The 15,645-nt window shown below is 44.6% G+C and overlaps 1 protein-coding gene across 1 annotated transcript; it reads left to right on the top strand.

Annotated features, from left to right (window-relative positions):
* The first annotated feature begins 820 nt into the window (after nucleotides 1-820).
* Nucleotides 821-1,768, top strand: LOC120990805 (olfactory receptor 6-like). Its single transcript, XM_040419707.1, has one exon. The coding sequence runs from the start codon at nucleotides 821-823 to the stop codon at nucleotides 1,766-1,768; it is 948 nt and encodes a 315-aa protein (XP_040275641.1).
* The last annotated feature ends 13,877 nt before the right edge of the window (nucleotides 1,769-15,645 follow it).

Below are 15,645 nucleotides of genomic sequence, written 5' to 3'. Positions count from 1 at the left end.
TTGTTTCTTTTTACAGATGTAGCAGGGTTAACACACAAACTCTTAACTCAAATGTCTTGACTCATCGCGTTATCTTGAAACAAAAGCCATTGAAAAGCAATTGAAGGTGTTTGCTTAACGCATTTAGTTTAGATAACACGTCTCATAAAGCATGTGTGTTAACTCTACTACCTCTGTATTTGTAGAATTGGGAAGGGGAGTGGCTTAAATTAGTAATTTTTGTTTTTTACATTTCTAAAAATGTTTCTTTTTGTTAGCTTTATTTTTAGTCCCCTACGTGACTTGAACATGGGGTCATCAGATTGCTTGCACTGCCTGAGGGCTCAGTGGGAACTTTGCTATGGCAGGTGTGGAAGTCTGGCTACCATAGTAATCAAATGTCTCCCATCATCTTGTCACACAATTGACCATGGCACCTGAAGGGTTAAATGTTTGTGATCGAAAGTAACTCCACACTAGACAGGCAAAGGCAGCATCTGTAATTTACGGTAACTCTTTATAGACTTGACATCCAAATAGCTAAATAAGGGGTGATGAATCTTGACCTCAATAAGCAGGTGCTCTTTGTTCAAATTCCAGACATATTGATGGAGTGTTTTTTTTCTAATTCTGCCCATAAGTAAATCCTATGCTTATTGTGGCATTACATTTTTACTATTATGATCTTTAAAACACTGTGAAAGCTCTTAACCTCATAAAAACATTGGGTTACATTCGCTACAAATGTAAAAGTTATCAAGTTTCCACTGGAAGGTTTAAAATACTAATGAAGCACAAAAATTTAAATCTTTTTCTTCTTTTTGTGGCTTATAGACTCAGCATGCTTGCTATTGAAAGTAGCTTAAATGCAACACATTTTTATTTGCTTGGCTTTCAAGTTTCTCCATTGGTTAAGACCCTACTTACAATAATATTTTCTATAGCATATGCCTTCACAATCTTGGAAAATTTGGCAATTATTGCCATTACAATATGGGATCCAAAACTCCACACACCCATGTACTTTTTTCTTAGCAAATTATCATGGTTGGAAACTGTTTATGTCTCTGTTACTGTACCAAAAATGTTAAGTGACCTGTCGACAGGAAATAGAATTATACCTGTATATGGCTGTTTGTTGCAGCTCTATGTATTTCTTTCAATTGGGTGTTCTGAATGCTTCTTATTGGCTGCCATGGCCTATGACAGATATCTTGCCATATGTAAGCCTTTACTCTACCATAGTATTATGACTAGCAAGATGTGCTGGATCCTAACTTTGGGAAGTCTGTTTTTAGGTTTTTTGGCATGCTCATTCTCTATAGGCTTGATTGCACAACTCAACTTTTGTGGCTCCAAGATAATTAACCATTACTTATGTGATATTTCACCAGTCATAAACCTCTCTTGTGATGAAATTTATACTGTAGAGTTAATTGATTTCATAACTGCATTGGCTGTATTGATTAGCTCATTAGTCCTAGTAATAATATCTTATGTCTATATAATATCTACTATAAAAAATTTACCTTCTGATAGAGGCTGGAAAAAAGCCTTCTCCACTTGTGCTTCCCACTTGACAGTAGTGGTTTTATTTTTTGGCACAACTATATTTATGTATGCAAGACCTCAAGCTATTGATTCATTTGACTCCAACAAAGTTCTGTCTGTCTTATACTCTTTCATTATTCCCATGCTAAATCCACTAATTTACACTTTAAGAAACAGTGATATGAAGATAAGTTTGTCTGCAATGTTTTCCTTTAATGCTGTTTCAAGTAAGGCTTAACCACCTCAGCCCCCAGTGCTTAAACACCCTTAATGACCAGGCCACTTTTTACACTTCTGCACTACACTACTTTCACCATTTATTGCTCGGTCATGCAACTTACCACCCAAATGAATTTTGCCACCTTTTCTTCTCACTAATAGAGCTTTCATTTGGTGGTATTTCATTGCTGCTGACATTTTTACTTTTTTTTGTTATTAATCGAAATTTAACAAAATTTTTGCAAAAAAATGAAATTTTTCACTTTCAGTTGTAATTTTTTTTTAAAAAAACGACATCCATATATACATTTTTCTCTAAATTTATTGTTCTACATGTCTTTGATAAAAAAAAATATTTGGGTAAAAAAAAAATGGTTTGGGTAAAAGTTATAGCGTTTACAAACTATGGTCCAAAAATGTGAATTTCCGCTTTTTGAAGCAGCTCTGACTTTCTGAGCACCTGTCATGTTTCCTGAGGTTCTACAATGGCCAGACAGTACAATCACCACAAATGACCCCATTTCGGAAAGTAGACACCCTAAGGTATTCGCTGATGGGCATAGTGAGTTCATAGAACTTTTTATTTTTTGTCACAAGTTAGCGGAAAATGATGATTTTTTTTTTATTTATTTTTTTTCCTTACAAAGTCTCATATTCCACTAACTTGTGACAAAAAATAAAAACTTCCATGAACTCACTATGCCCATCACGAAATACCTTGGGGTGTCTTCTTTCCAAAATGGGGTCACTTGTGGGGTAGTTATACTGCCCTGGCATTTTAGGGGCCCTAATGCCTGAGAAGTAGTTTGAAATCAAAATCTGTAAAAAATGCCCTGTGAAATCCGAAAGGTGCTCTTTGGAATGTGGGCCCCTTTGCCCACCTAGGCTGCAAAAAAGTGTCACACATGTGGTATCGCCGTACTCAGGAGAAGTAGGGCAATGTGTTTTGGGGTGTCTTTTTACATATACCCATGCTGGGTGAGAGAAATATCTCGGCAAAAGACAACTTTTCCCATTTTTTTTTTTATACAAAGTTGGCATTTGACCAAGATATTTATCTCACCCAGCATGGGTATATGTAAAATGACACCCCAAAACACATTGCCCAACTTCTCCTGAGTACGGCGATACCAGATGTGTGACACTTTTTTGCAGCCTAGATGCGCAAAGGGGCCCAAATTCAGTTTATGAGGGCATTTTTAGACATTTGGATCCCAGACTTCTTCTCACGCTTTAGGGCCCCTAAAATGCCAGGGCAGTATAAATACCCCACAAGTGACCTCATTTTGGAAAGAAGACACCCCAAGGTATTCAATGAGGGGCATGGCGAGTTCATAGAATTTTATTTTTTTTGGCACAAGTTAGCGGAAATTGATTTTTTTTTTTTTGTTTTTTTCTCACAAAGTCTCCCTTTCCGCTAACTTGGGACAAAAATTTAAATCTTTCATGGACTCAATATTCCCCTCAGCGAATACCTTGGGGTGTCTACTTTCCAAAATGGGGTCACATGTGGGGTATTTATACTGCCCTGGCATTTTAGGGGCCCTAAAGCGTGAGAAGAAGTCTGGAATATAAATGTCTAAAAATTTTTACGCATTTGGATTCCGTGAGGGGTATGGTGAGTTCATGTGAGATTTTATTTTTTGACACAAGTTACGGGAATATGAGACTTTGTAAGAAAAAAAATAAAAAATAAAAAATTTCCGCTAACTTGGGCCAAAAAAATGTCTGAATGGAGCCTTACAGGGGGGTGATCAATGACAGGGGGGTGATCAGGGAGTGTATATGGGGTTATCACCCCCCTGTCATTGATCACCCCCTGTAAGGCTCCATTCAGACGTCCGTATGTGTTTTGCGGATCCGCGGTGTCCGTTTTTTGCGGATCCACGGATCCGCAAAACACATCCGGACGTCTGAATGGAGCCTTACAGGGGGGTGATCAATGACAGGGGGGTGATCAGGGAGTGTATATGGGGTTATCACCCCCCCCGTCATTGATCACCCCCCTGTAAGGCTCCATTCAGACGTCCGGATGTGTTTTGCGGATCCGATCCATGTATCCGTGGATCCGTAAAAAACATACGGACGTCTGAATGGAGCCTTACAGGGGGGTGATCAATGACAGGGGGGTGATCAGGGAGTCTATATGGGGTGATCACCCCCCTGTAAGGCTCCATTCAGACGTCCCTATGTGTTTTGCGGATCCGATCCATGTATCCGTGGATCCGTAAAAAACATACGGACGTCTGAATCGAGCCTTACAGGGGGGTGATCAATGACAGGGGGGTGATCAATGACAGGGGGGTGATCAATGACAGGGGGGTGATCAATGACAAGGGGGGTGATCAATGACAGGGGGGTGATCAGGGAGTCTATATGGGGTGATCACCCCCGTCATTGATCACCCCCCTGTAAGGCTCCATTCAGACGTCCGTATGTGTTTTGCGGATCCGATCCATGTATCCGCCTGTGTGCGCGCGTTCACAGGAAATCTCGCGTCTCGCAAGAGGACGCGTATATGCGTCCAGGAGGAATGAATCGACCTCCTCCAGGACGTGTCCCTGCATTCGGCGGTCCGGAGGCGGTTAATATTTTGTCCTTTCTCTAAACCGTCAGAACAATAACCCCCCCAAAAACGGATCATCGGTCAGCATTTGGTCAGTAATCCATAAGTATTGCTAAAGCGAAAAAATAAAAAAAACAGAAGTGGATCCAAAACAGAGATGACATGTGAATGGAATATTTGCATGTCTTCTGCGTTTTGTACCCACATATGCTTTTGGCTACCAAATCATAAGCCAATTCTGATGCAAAATAGGGACAATGTCATACAGACCTTACACCTGCTACATAGACAGGATCCGTTTTGCTTCTCATTTTTCCTTCCTTCTGACAGATCAGAAGAAGGGTCAAATAAATGATGATGTCAACCAGGCCAAAAAGGCAAAGTAGTTGCCCAGTCATGGACTTGGGAAGGCGTGGACAGCATGAGAAGTCCACAGAGTGGCCCAATGACAGAATGTTTAGGTGGCAGCAGCATGAAGAGACCACAGTGCGGTGAGGTGGCAGGAGCATGAGGAGACCACAGAGTAGCCCAGTGACAGATTGGGGAGGTGGGGGCAATACCAGTACCAGCTGAAGATGGTGGGTGGCAATAGGAGCATCTGGGAGCAGGTGTGGCATCAGGCTGGTGGCAGCATCAGAATATTAGCTAAAGCGGGTAGCCAGAAGAAACAGGTCTCTTTTGAAAAAGCTTAGATGTGGCACCATAGATGATCTAGTAGTCTGATGCATCAGGTACTGGTGTTTGAAAATCCTAGCTGATCCATGCCTGATTCATCTTCACAAAGGTCAGTTTCTCCACATTTCGGGTGAACAGGCGAGTTCTCCTTGGGGTAACTATGACCTCCACCGTCCTAAACACCCGCTCTGATGCCACACTGCTGGCCGGGCAGGAAAGCTTGTCCAGGGCAAACTCGGCCAGTTGTGGCCACAAATCAAGTTTGGCTGCCCAGTAGTTCAGGGGATCTTTGATGTGGGGTAGCAGGTTGCAGTCCAAGTATGCCACAACCTGCTGGTTCAGGGACTGCTCTATGTCTAGTTGCTGCTGCTGGTGAGTAGTTTCTATAGTAGGAGGGTGAAGAAAACTGCTCATCAGCGACTCTAGACTTAAGTTGCTGCTGATGGAGCTGGTACTGCTCCTGCCCCCCAAGAAGCCATGGCAGTGGAACGTGAGCACAGAGGGCCACCTCATCAGACCTACTTGAGGATGGGCGATGGAGCACATAGGGAGCAGCCAACTGACTACATAGGATGTCTCGATAGTAGTTCAGTTTGTCCTCCCTCTCAGAGGGTGTAAAAAAGGCCCCAATTTTGGACCGGTAGCGAGGGTCTAACATGGTGGAGAGCCAGCAGTCCCTTTGCCGAATAGTAGCAATTCGGCAGTCACTACGTAAGCAACTGAGCATGCATTGGGCCATTTGCGCAAGTTACTCGGAGGGACTTCCTGCCTCCATTTCCACTGTATACTGCCACGGTGTGTCTGGGTCATCTGCCTTATCTTCCTCATCACTCTGAATCTCCTGCTGGCTGCTCCTGTTCTTCCTGCTCCTCCTCTCCTGTCACCTGTGTTGAAAAACCAGCCATTTCTCTATGCATTGTTTGTGCTTGAATGTCCTCCTCCTCCTCGTCCAGTTCAGCCCCCACAGGGCTCATGTGGCCATGAGATGTAGTCGCCCCGTCTCCTGTCCCCTGGCCAGCCAGATTGAGCAGCATCTGTTCCAGGACATGAATCAATGGAATGATGTTATTCATCCCGTAGTCCTGGCGACTGACAAATAAAGTGTCCTCCTCAAAGGGGCTGAGCAAATGGCAGGTGTCACGCATGAGCTGCCACTGGCTGACATCTAAGTTACACAGGGGAGTACCTCTGTCCATCTGTATCATCAAGAAATCGTTAATGGCCTTTCTATATTCGTGTAGTCGGTCCAACATATGCAGGGTGGAAATCCAACGGGTGGAAACATTGCATATCAGCCTTTTTTTGGGGGGGGGGGGGCCGTTCTGCTGCTGCAGCTCAAGGAGGGTGTGCTTGTCGGTATACGAGTGGCTGAAGTGCATGCAAAGTTTCCTGGCCATTTTTAGGATGTCTTGCAGATGGGTGGAAGACTTCAGGAATTGCTTGCCAACCAGATTGAACACATGCGCCATGCAGGGCGCATGGCTCTGCCCTCCTTGACGCAGCACCGACACCATGTTCTTCCCGTTGTCGGTCACCATGGTTCTGATTTTGAATCTTCTCGGAGAAAGCCAGGATTAGATTTCTTGACTAAGAATGCAGAGAAGTTCCTCCCCTGTGTGACTCAGTTCGCTCAGGCAAACGAGATGTAGAACAGCGTGACACTTGCACATGTGGTATACTGGAGGGGCACTGTGAATTGTCCCTGCAGTGGAGGCTGAGGACACGGTGGAGGATGAGGAGGTGGACATTGTCGCAGGACTAACGGAGGGACAACTATTGTTGGGTGCTGTTAAGGGAGATATTAATTATTGGAATTTAGGATAATCTCAATAATTAATATTCATAAATAGGCATGAGTCGTCTTGTGATGACTCCGCCTATTTATACCTAAAATCCAAAAACACTTATTACCTTACTCTATACTAAACTACCTGCGGCTATTGCTGCGGCGCCTACTACAACAAAAAGACTACACGCTGTGCTTAAATGAAAGGTATTTATTAACAAACTACAATTCTACAGTCTAATTATTGCTTATAACTATATATATCTATATCAATGGAATAGATATATATATTTATAGCAGCACACAGCAATATAATATAATCACACTGAAACAACACACTAATACGATCCTAACTACGCTAACACAATCCCAAGTCCTTCCCAGAATCTAACTACAATTACACATATAATAGCAGCCCACCCAACCTGTTAATATACTTTCCCTACGGGGAATAAAGCGTAAATACAATACAGGGCAGAAGGGGAAAGGTTAACTGAGGATTAGCACTGCAAGGATCAGAGCAATGCAGTGCAGGGGTTAATGCTGCAGGAGTTCAGAAACAGGGGTTAATACTGACTGGAGGAGTTCAGCAGCCGGGGTTAGGGGATTGTTGGTGGAGCAGGGGTTAATGCAGATTGTTGGTGGTATAGGGAATGCATGGCGTTAAGGCAGGGGTACGTTGGTGGTATAGGGAATGCAGGGGTTAATGCAGGGGTAATGCAGATCATTGGTGGTATAGGGAATGCAGGGGTTAATGCAGGGGTTCGTTGGTGGTATAGGGAATGCAGGCGAATGCAGATCGTTGGTGGTATAGGGAATGCAGGGGTTAATGCAGGGGTTCGTTGGTGCTATAGGGAATGCAGGGGTTAATGCAGATAGGGAATGAAGGGGTTCGTTGGTGGTATAGGGTATGCAGGGGTTCAGGGATTAATGCAGGGGTCGTGGATTATAGGGAGGAAAAGGGGTAAATTATATATCGTTGGTGGTATAATGATACTTAGCCCAATATGCTCATTGTCCAGGGGTTCATTCGCACTTGTATATGCTCGTCTCTCTAGGGGATGATCCTCTCTTGTACCGGGCTGCTAGCTCGAACTGCTGAGCGTAGCACGGCCGGGGTATTTAAACCCGCTTGCTCCCGTCTCCCCGCACTTCCGCCCGCTCCATGCCGGTCGGCGCGGTGATACGTCACTGCGCATCCTGGAGCGCACTTCCAGGCTGGGGGATCCTTTGATCTTCCCGCCTGTGAAGAGGATGCACACCTCTGGCGCTGTAATTACAGCGCCGGAGGTAAGCCACACACAGGGGCATGGGAACTCTTTGTTGACAAAGGGCAGAGGATCTTTATTGATCCTCTGTCCTTTGAAGAGGCCGAAACTGGACATAATTGTCCAGTCGTCGGTCTCTTCCCCCCCCCCCCCCCCCCCCGCAGGTACATTCCAGGGGGGGGCAACCATGGGAGCTACTGGCCACAATTTAACTGCACATACATTATATGAGGCCACCCATAAAGAAGGTGATTTGAGGTGCTGGATTCTGGATCATGTACCCCAGCCCCGGCGAGGTGGGGATAGATCCAGGATACTTAAACGCAGGGAGCTCAGCTGGATCCATAAGTTGGACAGCTTGAAGCCGAAAGGTTTAAACGTTGATTACAACTTTGGTGATGTTCTGTGAGGGTTGGTTTGCCCTCTGTGTCTTTCCGGATATTGTTTTGCTAAAATTGTGTATACACTCAGAGTTATACAACTCATTTCTATTCCTACTCTAATGCTTTTTCTCTCTTTTTAGATCACCTACACTCTGCACTTTGGGGTATGGAACATACGATCGGAGTGCACGCAACGTACCACGGAAGGAGCTCATTCTATTATATTTCATATTGTATGTTTGGTTTGGTTTTATTACTGACAAGTTTGGCAGACACCGTATAGAGATATTGTAATTTCACTGACATTTTCTATAACCCCTTTTATTGATACAATCACATCTTGGTAATTGGAAGCTGCATTCTATGCACTTTGTAGCATCTGTGTACCAATTTGAGGAGATCCCTCTCGGGCAGGACGGGTGGTTGGAATCCCTGGCGTTATCCCTGCAGGTACTGCGGTTTCCGTGGCTGCAGTGGGTTTTCTGCCTGGGTGGGACATATAGGCACCTTGTCTATTGAGGTTCCTTGTGCCCTTTTCTAACCCCCTATGCCCGTTTTTCAATTTTGGTTGGATGCGGCATACACAGTGATTATTCAAGGGCAGTTTTCCAGTCACCAAGATGGCGTCTTCAGCTCGATTCTCTACTGAGCATGCGCATGGGACAACATTTTGTGTCCTGCTGTGATGACGTCTGCAATGACGTAGGGGTGTCGCTTTAGTGCGAAGATTCTTAGCGTCTTCCGCTTGTTTGATACCTACTATTGGTGGACTGCCACGCCTGCGCAGAATGATGTATACAACGCCGAGTTCACGGCATGGAATGAGTCTCCTTGTTGGATGGGTATGTGTTGCGATAACACTTCGTTGCTCCTCCCCCTCTTTATACTTATGATAATTTATTGTTGTTACACCTTTTGATCAGATCTAAGTACTTGATCTGCATACATGTTTTTCATTTAGCACGTATCACTTTTTATGATCATCAGCATATGTCTCTGTACTATGTGCATTCACTGTATATTATTGTCATGATTTGTGCATTCACTATATATTATTGTCATGATTTGTTAAACACACCCTTTGGGGTGTGTCCACATGATTTGTATTCCCTATATAATCACTGTTATTTGAGTTGTATCTTTGCTTGAGGAAGGCTCGTGATTAGAGCCGAAACGTTGCACCACTGGTGTGAATAAAGGGTTCACCGCTTTTACTTTCTGGAGTGCCGCTCTCTTTTTTCTGGTATTATTCACTAGGGAAACCAGTCTTTTCCCCTGGGGACGTGCACCCGCAATCTTCCTTGGAGCCAGTGCCGCCATTTTTCTTCATACATATTTTGACTTATTGGCTGAACACGGCGTATTTCATTACTGATTTTTCTGCATTTTTTAGTTTCTATTGTTTTCCATGATGTCTACATCTGGACCCGCTTCCACCAGTGGTTTTGTGTACACAACAGAAGATGCCGAACGTATCCTGCGAGGCATAGGGGGAGATACCACCTTCCTTAACACTCCATCTGCCAAAGAGTTAAAGCGCAAGTATGAAAATCTGTCTAAACGTATTATCTCCCTGCGTCTTCATATGATGACTCTTGGCGAATATCACAGAACACAAAAAATTCCTAGAGGGATGCGGTCGAACATCCGACCTAATTTGTTTTTTGATAATCCCTTGTTCTGTAAAATGTTTGAATCATTATCAAACCGCTATTCTCTAGATTTTATTTTGCTCAATATTGAGTATCTGCAAAACGAATTGTCCACTCTGCAGTGTGAAAAAGGTGACATTGAAGCCGGTCTGCAGTCTCTTTTGCCTCCTGATGATCTTACTAAATATATGGAGGACACGTCCTCCCAGATGCAACATTTCCAAACAGACTCAGAGGAAAACAAAAGGGTGAAATGGTGCAGGGACGCAGATGACTACAAGAAAGGGAATGTCTACAATTGGCAGACCGATAGACAACTCAACACGCAACAGAGAGATAACAGGAGACGGAGAAAGACAACTCAGGTATCTTCCAATGTGGAGCAGTCTTTTTTAGAGAAGGGTCCGCAGATACTAGAGAGACGCGGCGACGTATCAGGAGAGGTGGTCGTGGACACAGGAGGGCCCGGCGGAGTACGCAGCAGCAAAACCAGGTCAATGGCAACCAAGTCAACCTCAGGGAGGAAGAAATGACCGTGGTCAACTTATCCTCCAAGGAACTGACTGCTACTCAAGTGAGTGTCCTATCCAAGGGATTCTCATTTTGCCCCAGTGCACCAGTCAACTGGTTTGAAATAGAATCCAATCTGTTCTCTTTTTTTCGACGAATTAAGTTGAAAATATGGTTCCATAAGAAGAGTGCGGTTGCGAGACCCCAGATGAGTGATTTCACCCTGGGTTCACTCAACCTATTTTCTAAAAGTAATTTTTTACCAGTCATCAATGAGCCATCTGTGGATGCTTATATCAGTGCTGTCAGACAGGGGATTTCTGAGCTCAGGTCTTCCTCCTTGGGAAACCGGGATTTCAGATACCCCAATCTGACTACCACTGAGATTGAAGCCTTGGAGTCCCTCAGAGCCGACCCCACCCTCACTCTCAAACCGGCTGATAAGGGGGGTGCGGTCGTGGTGATGGACACCAGCAAATATGTACAGGAAATTTTGCGACAACTGAATGATTCACAGGTATATAGGATTTTGGATTCCGATCCCAAATTTATGATAGCGGATATCATCCGCCGATGTCTTAGGGAGGCTATGACCGCAGGTATTATCGATGGGGGTCTTAGTGATTTTCTTGAGGTAGCACATCCAGTCACTCCTGTGATTTATGTGCTGCCCAAGATTCACAAGACCCTCATCGACCCCCCGGGACGACCTATCGTCTCGGGTTCTGACTCTATCTTCAGCGGCATAGCTGTGTTCCTAGACAAAGTTCTGCGGGAATTTTCCATAGGGGGATCCTCCTACATACAAGATACATCTGATTTTTTGACAAAGTTACAAAGTGTTGATTTAGCACCGGTGTCTTCAGTGATACTCGCATCCTTTGATGTGGTTTCATTATACACATCAATTGTACATGAAAGGGGCCTCAGGGCTGTGGAGAAAATGCTGAGGACGTCAGCCTATACCCCTCAAGCCTCTGATTTTATCATTGATTTACTGAGGATTGTACTACAGTACAATTACTTTCTCTTCAGGGACGTATTCTATTTGCAAGAACGTGGTGTGGCCATGGGGTCTCACGTGGCCCCCACGTACGCAAATATTTTTATGCGGAGCTATGAGGAAGATGTCGTCTATCTGTCCCACCACTTCAGCCAGGTGCTGAGGTGGTGGAGATATATCGACGACATCTTCCTCATATGGATGGGTTCCGAGACCGACTTGGCCGACTTTCATGGTTTTCTGAATAGCCATGATCCTGATCTACAGTTTACTCTTGTTTATTCTCGAACTGAGATCCAGTTCCTGGATACACGAGTAATATTCAATGAGGGTGTATTGCATACCGAGCTGTAAACGAAACCTACCGATACCAACACGTTTTTGTGTTATAACAGCTCGCACCCTCGGAGAATGATTCGCTCGCTGCCTTTCTCTCAATTTCTCCGTGTTAAACGTGTGGTGTCAGATAAGAGCAAACTGGAAGCGACCCTGAACTCCATGGCTGTTAAGTTCCGGGATAGGGGCTATCCCAAACGATTACTGAACGAACACATGGACAGAGTACGCACGCTTGATAGGACTGAGTTACTAACGAAACGGCGAACTGCCCAGAACAAAGCTAGGATTCCGTTCGTTTCAGTATACACTGAACTCAGTCCCTCAATAAATAAGATACTGAACAAGCATTAGGGTCTATTGGGTACATGCTTCAAAGATATCCCTGAGTTCTCACGTCCACCTTTGTCATCGTATCGTCGATCCCGGAACCTACGTGATCAGCTGGTTAAAGCCGATATTGGGTCCAAGGGATCGTTGAGACAAACCAAATTGACTCAGTCTGGCTTAGGTTGTTTTCCGTGCCTGAACTGCGTTAATTGCAGATATATTCGCAAGGGCAGGTATTTTGTACATCCTAACACTGGTGTATCTCACAGCATTTTATTCCATCTAACTTGTGATTCTAACCATGTCATCTACGTGTTGTCTTGCCCATGTAATTTGCTTTATGTGGGCGAGACAACCACTGAATTGAAGACTCGCCTCAATAATCACCGCCTCAGTATACGTAAAAAACGGTTGGATTTACCAGTATCGAAACATTTTACTGAGGCCACCCATAAAGAAGGTGATTTGAGGTGCTGGATTCTGGATCATGTACCCCAGCCCCGGCGAGGTGGGGATAGATCCAGGATACTTAAACGCAGGGAGCTCAGCTGGATCCATAAGTTGGACAGCTTGAAGCCGAAAGGTTTAAACGTTGATTACAACTTTGGTGATGTTCTGTGAGGGTTGGTTTGCCCTCTGTGTCTTTCCGGATATTGTTTTGCTAAAATTGTGTATACACTCAGAGAGTTATACAACTCATTTCTATTCCTACTCTAATGCTTTTTCTCTCTTTTTAGATCACCTACACTCTGCACTTTGGGGTATGGAACATACGATCGGAGTGCACGCAACGTACCACGGAAGGAGCTCATTCTATTATATTTCATATTGTATGTTTGGTTTGGTTTTATTACTGACAAGTTTGGCAGACACCGTATAGAGATATTGTAATTTCACTGACATTTTCTATAACCCCTTTTATTGATACAATCACATCTTGGTAATTGGAAGCTGCATTCTATGCACTTTGTAGCATCTGTGTACCAATTTGAGGAGATCCCTCTCGGGCAGGACGGGTGGTTGGAATCCCTGGCGTTATCCCTGCAGGTACTGCGGTTTCCGTGGCTGCAGTGGGTTTTCTGCCTGGGTGGGACATATAGGCACCTTGTCTATTGAGGTTCCTTGTGCCCTTTTCTAACCCCCTATGCCCGTTTTTCAATTTTGGTTGGATGCGGCATACACAGTGATTATTCAAGGGCAGTTTTCCAGTCACCAAGATGGCGTCTTCAGCTCGATTCTCTACTGAGCATGCGCATGGGACAACATTTTGTGTCCTGCTGTGATGACGTCTGCAATGACGTAGGGGTGTCGCTTTAGTGCGAAGATTCTTAGCGTCTTCCGCTTGTTTGATACCTACTATTGGTGGACTGCCACGCCTGCGCAGAATGATGTATACAACGCCGAGTTCACGGCATGGAATGAGTCTCCTTGTTGGATGGGTATGTGTTGCGATAACACTTCGTTGCTCCTCCCCCTCTTTATACTTATGATAATTTATTGTTGTTACACCTTTTGATCAGATCTAAGTACTTGATCTGCATACATGTTTTTCATTTAGCACGTATCACTTTTTATGATCATCAGCATATGTCTCTGTACTATGTGCATTCTTTGTATATTATTGTCATGATTTGTGCATTCACTATATATTATTGTCATGATTTGTTAAACACACCCTTTGGGGTGTGTCCACATGATTTGTATTCCCTATATAATCACTGTTATTTGAGTTGTATCTTTGCTTGAGGAAGGCTCGTGATTAGAGCCGAAACGTTGCACCACTGGTGTGAATAAAGGGTTCACCGCTTTTACTTTCTGGAGTGCCGCTCTCTTTTTTCTGGTAATATATATATATATATATATATATATATATATATATATATATATATATATATAGTGCTCAAAAAAATAAAGGGAACACAAAAATAACACATCCTAGATCTGAATTAATTAAATATTCTTCTGAAATACTTTGTTCTTTACATAGTTGAATGTGCTGACAACAAAATCACACAAAAATAATAAAATGGAAATCAAAATTTTCAACCCAAGGAGGTCTGGATTTGGAGTCACACTCCAAATTAAAGTGGAAAAACACACTACAGGCTGATCCAACTTTGATGTAATGTCCTTAAAACAAGTCATGACCTCCCTACAACGCCTGTGCATGCTCCTGATGAGGTGGCGGACGGTCTCCTGAGGGATCTCCTCCCAGACCTGGACTAAAGCATCTGCCAACTCCTGGACAGTCTGTGGTGCAACGTGACGTTGGTGGATAGAGCGAGACATGATGTCCCAGATGTGCTCAATTGGATTCAGGTCTGGGGAACGGACGGGCCAGTCCATAGCATCAATGCCTTCGTCTTGCAGGAACTGCTGACACACTCCAGCCACATGAAGTCTAGCATTGTCTTGCATTAGGAGGAACCCAGGGACAACCGCACCAGCATATGGTCTCACAAGGGGTCTGAGGATCTCATCTCGGTACCTAATGGCAGTCAGGCTACCTCTGGCGAGCACATGGAGGGCTGTGCGGCCCTCCAAAGAAATGCCACCCCACAGCATTACTGACCCAATGCCAAACCGGTCATGCTGGAGGATGTTGCAGGCAGCAGAACGTTCTCCACGGCGTCTCCAGACTCTGTCACGTCTGTCACATGTGCTCAGTGTGAACCTGCTTTCATCTGTGAAGAGCACAGGGCGCCAGTGGTGAATTTGCCAATCTTGGTGTTCTCTGGCAAATGCCAAACGTCCTGCACGGTGTTGGGCTGTAAGCACAACCCCCACCTGTGGACGTCGGGATCTCATATCACCCTCATGGAGTCTGTTTCTGACCGTTTGAGCAGACACATGCACATTTGTGGCCTGCTGGAGGTCATTTTGCAGGGCTCTGGCAGTGCTCCTCCTGTTCCTCCTTGCACAAAGGCGGAGGTTGCGGTCCTGCTGCTGGGTTGTTGCCCTCCTACGGCCTCCTCCACGTCTCCTGATGTACTGGCCTGTCTCCTGGTAGCGCCTCCATGCTCTGGACACTACGCTGACAGACACAGCAAACCTTCTTGCCACAGCTCGCATTGATGTGCCATCCTGTATAAGCTGCACTACCTGAGCCACTTGTGTGGGTTGAAGACTCCGTCTCATGCTACCACTAGAGTGAAAGCACCGCCAGCATTCAAAAGTGACCAAAACATCAGCCAGGAAGCATAGGAACTGAGAAGTGGTCTGTGGTCACCACCTGCAGAACCACTCCTTTATTGGGGGTGTCTTGCTGATTGCCTATAATTTCCACCTGTTGTCTATCCTATTTGCACAACAGCATGTGAAATTGATTGTCACTCAGTGTCGCTTCCTAAGTGGACAGTTTGATTTCACATAAGTGTGATTGACTTG

The sequence above is a fragment of the Bufo bufo genome, chromosome 2 (assembly GCF_905171765.1).
Source record: "Bufo bufo chromosome 2, aBufBuf1.1, whole genome shotgun sequence".
In the NCBI taxonomy this organism is placed as follows: domain Eukaryota; kingdom Metazoa; phylum Chordata; class Amphibia; order Anura; family Bufonidae; genus Bufo; species Bufo bufo.
This window is presented reverse-complemented; position numbering and strand designations above follow the sequence as displayed.

Coding starts and splice junctions, on each gene's coding strand:
- LOC120990805 (XM_040419707.1), top strand. CDS start 821: ATGCTTGCTATTGAAAGTAGCTTAAATGCAACACATTTTTATTTGCTT.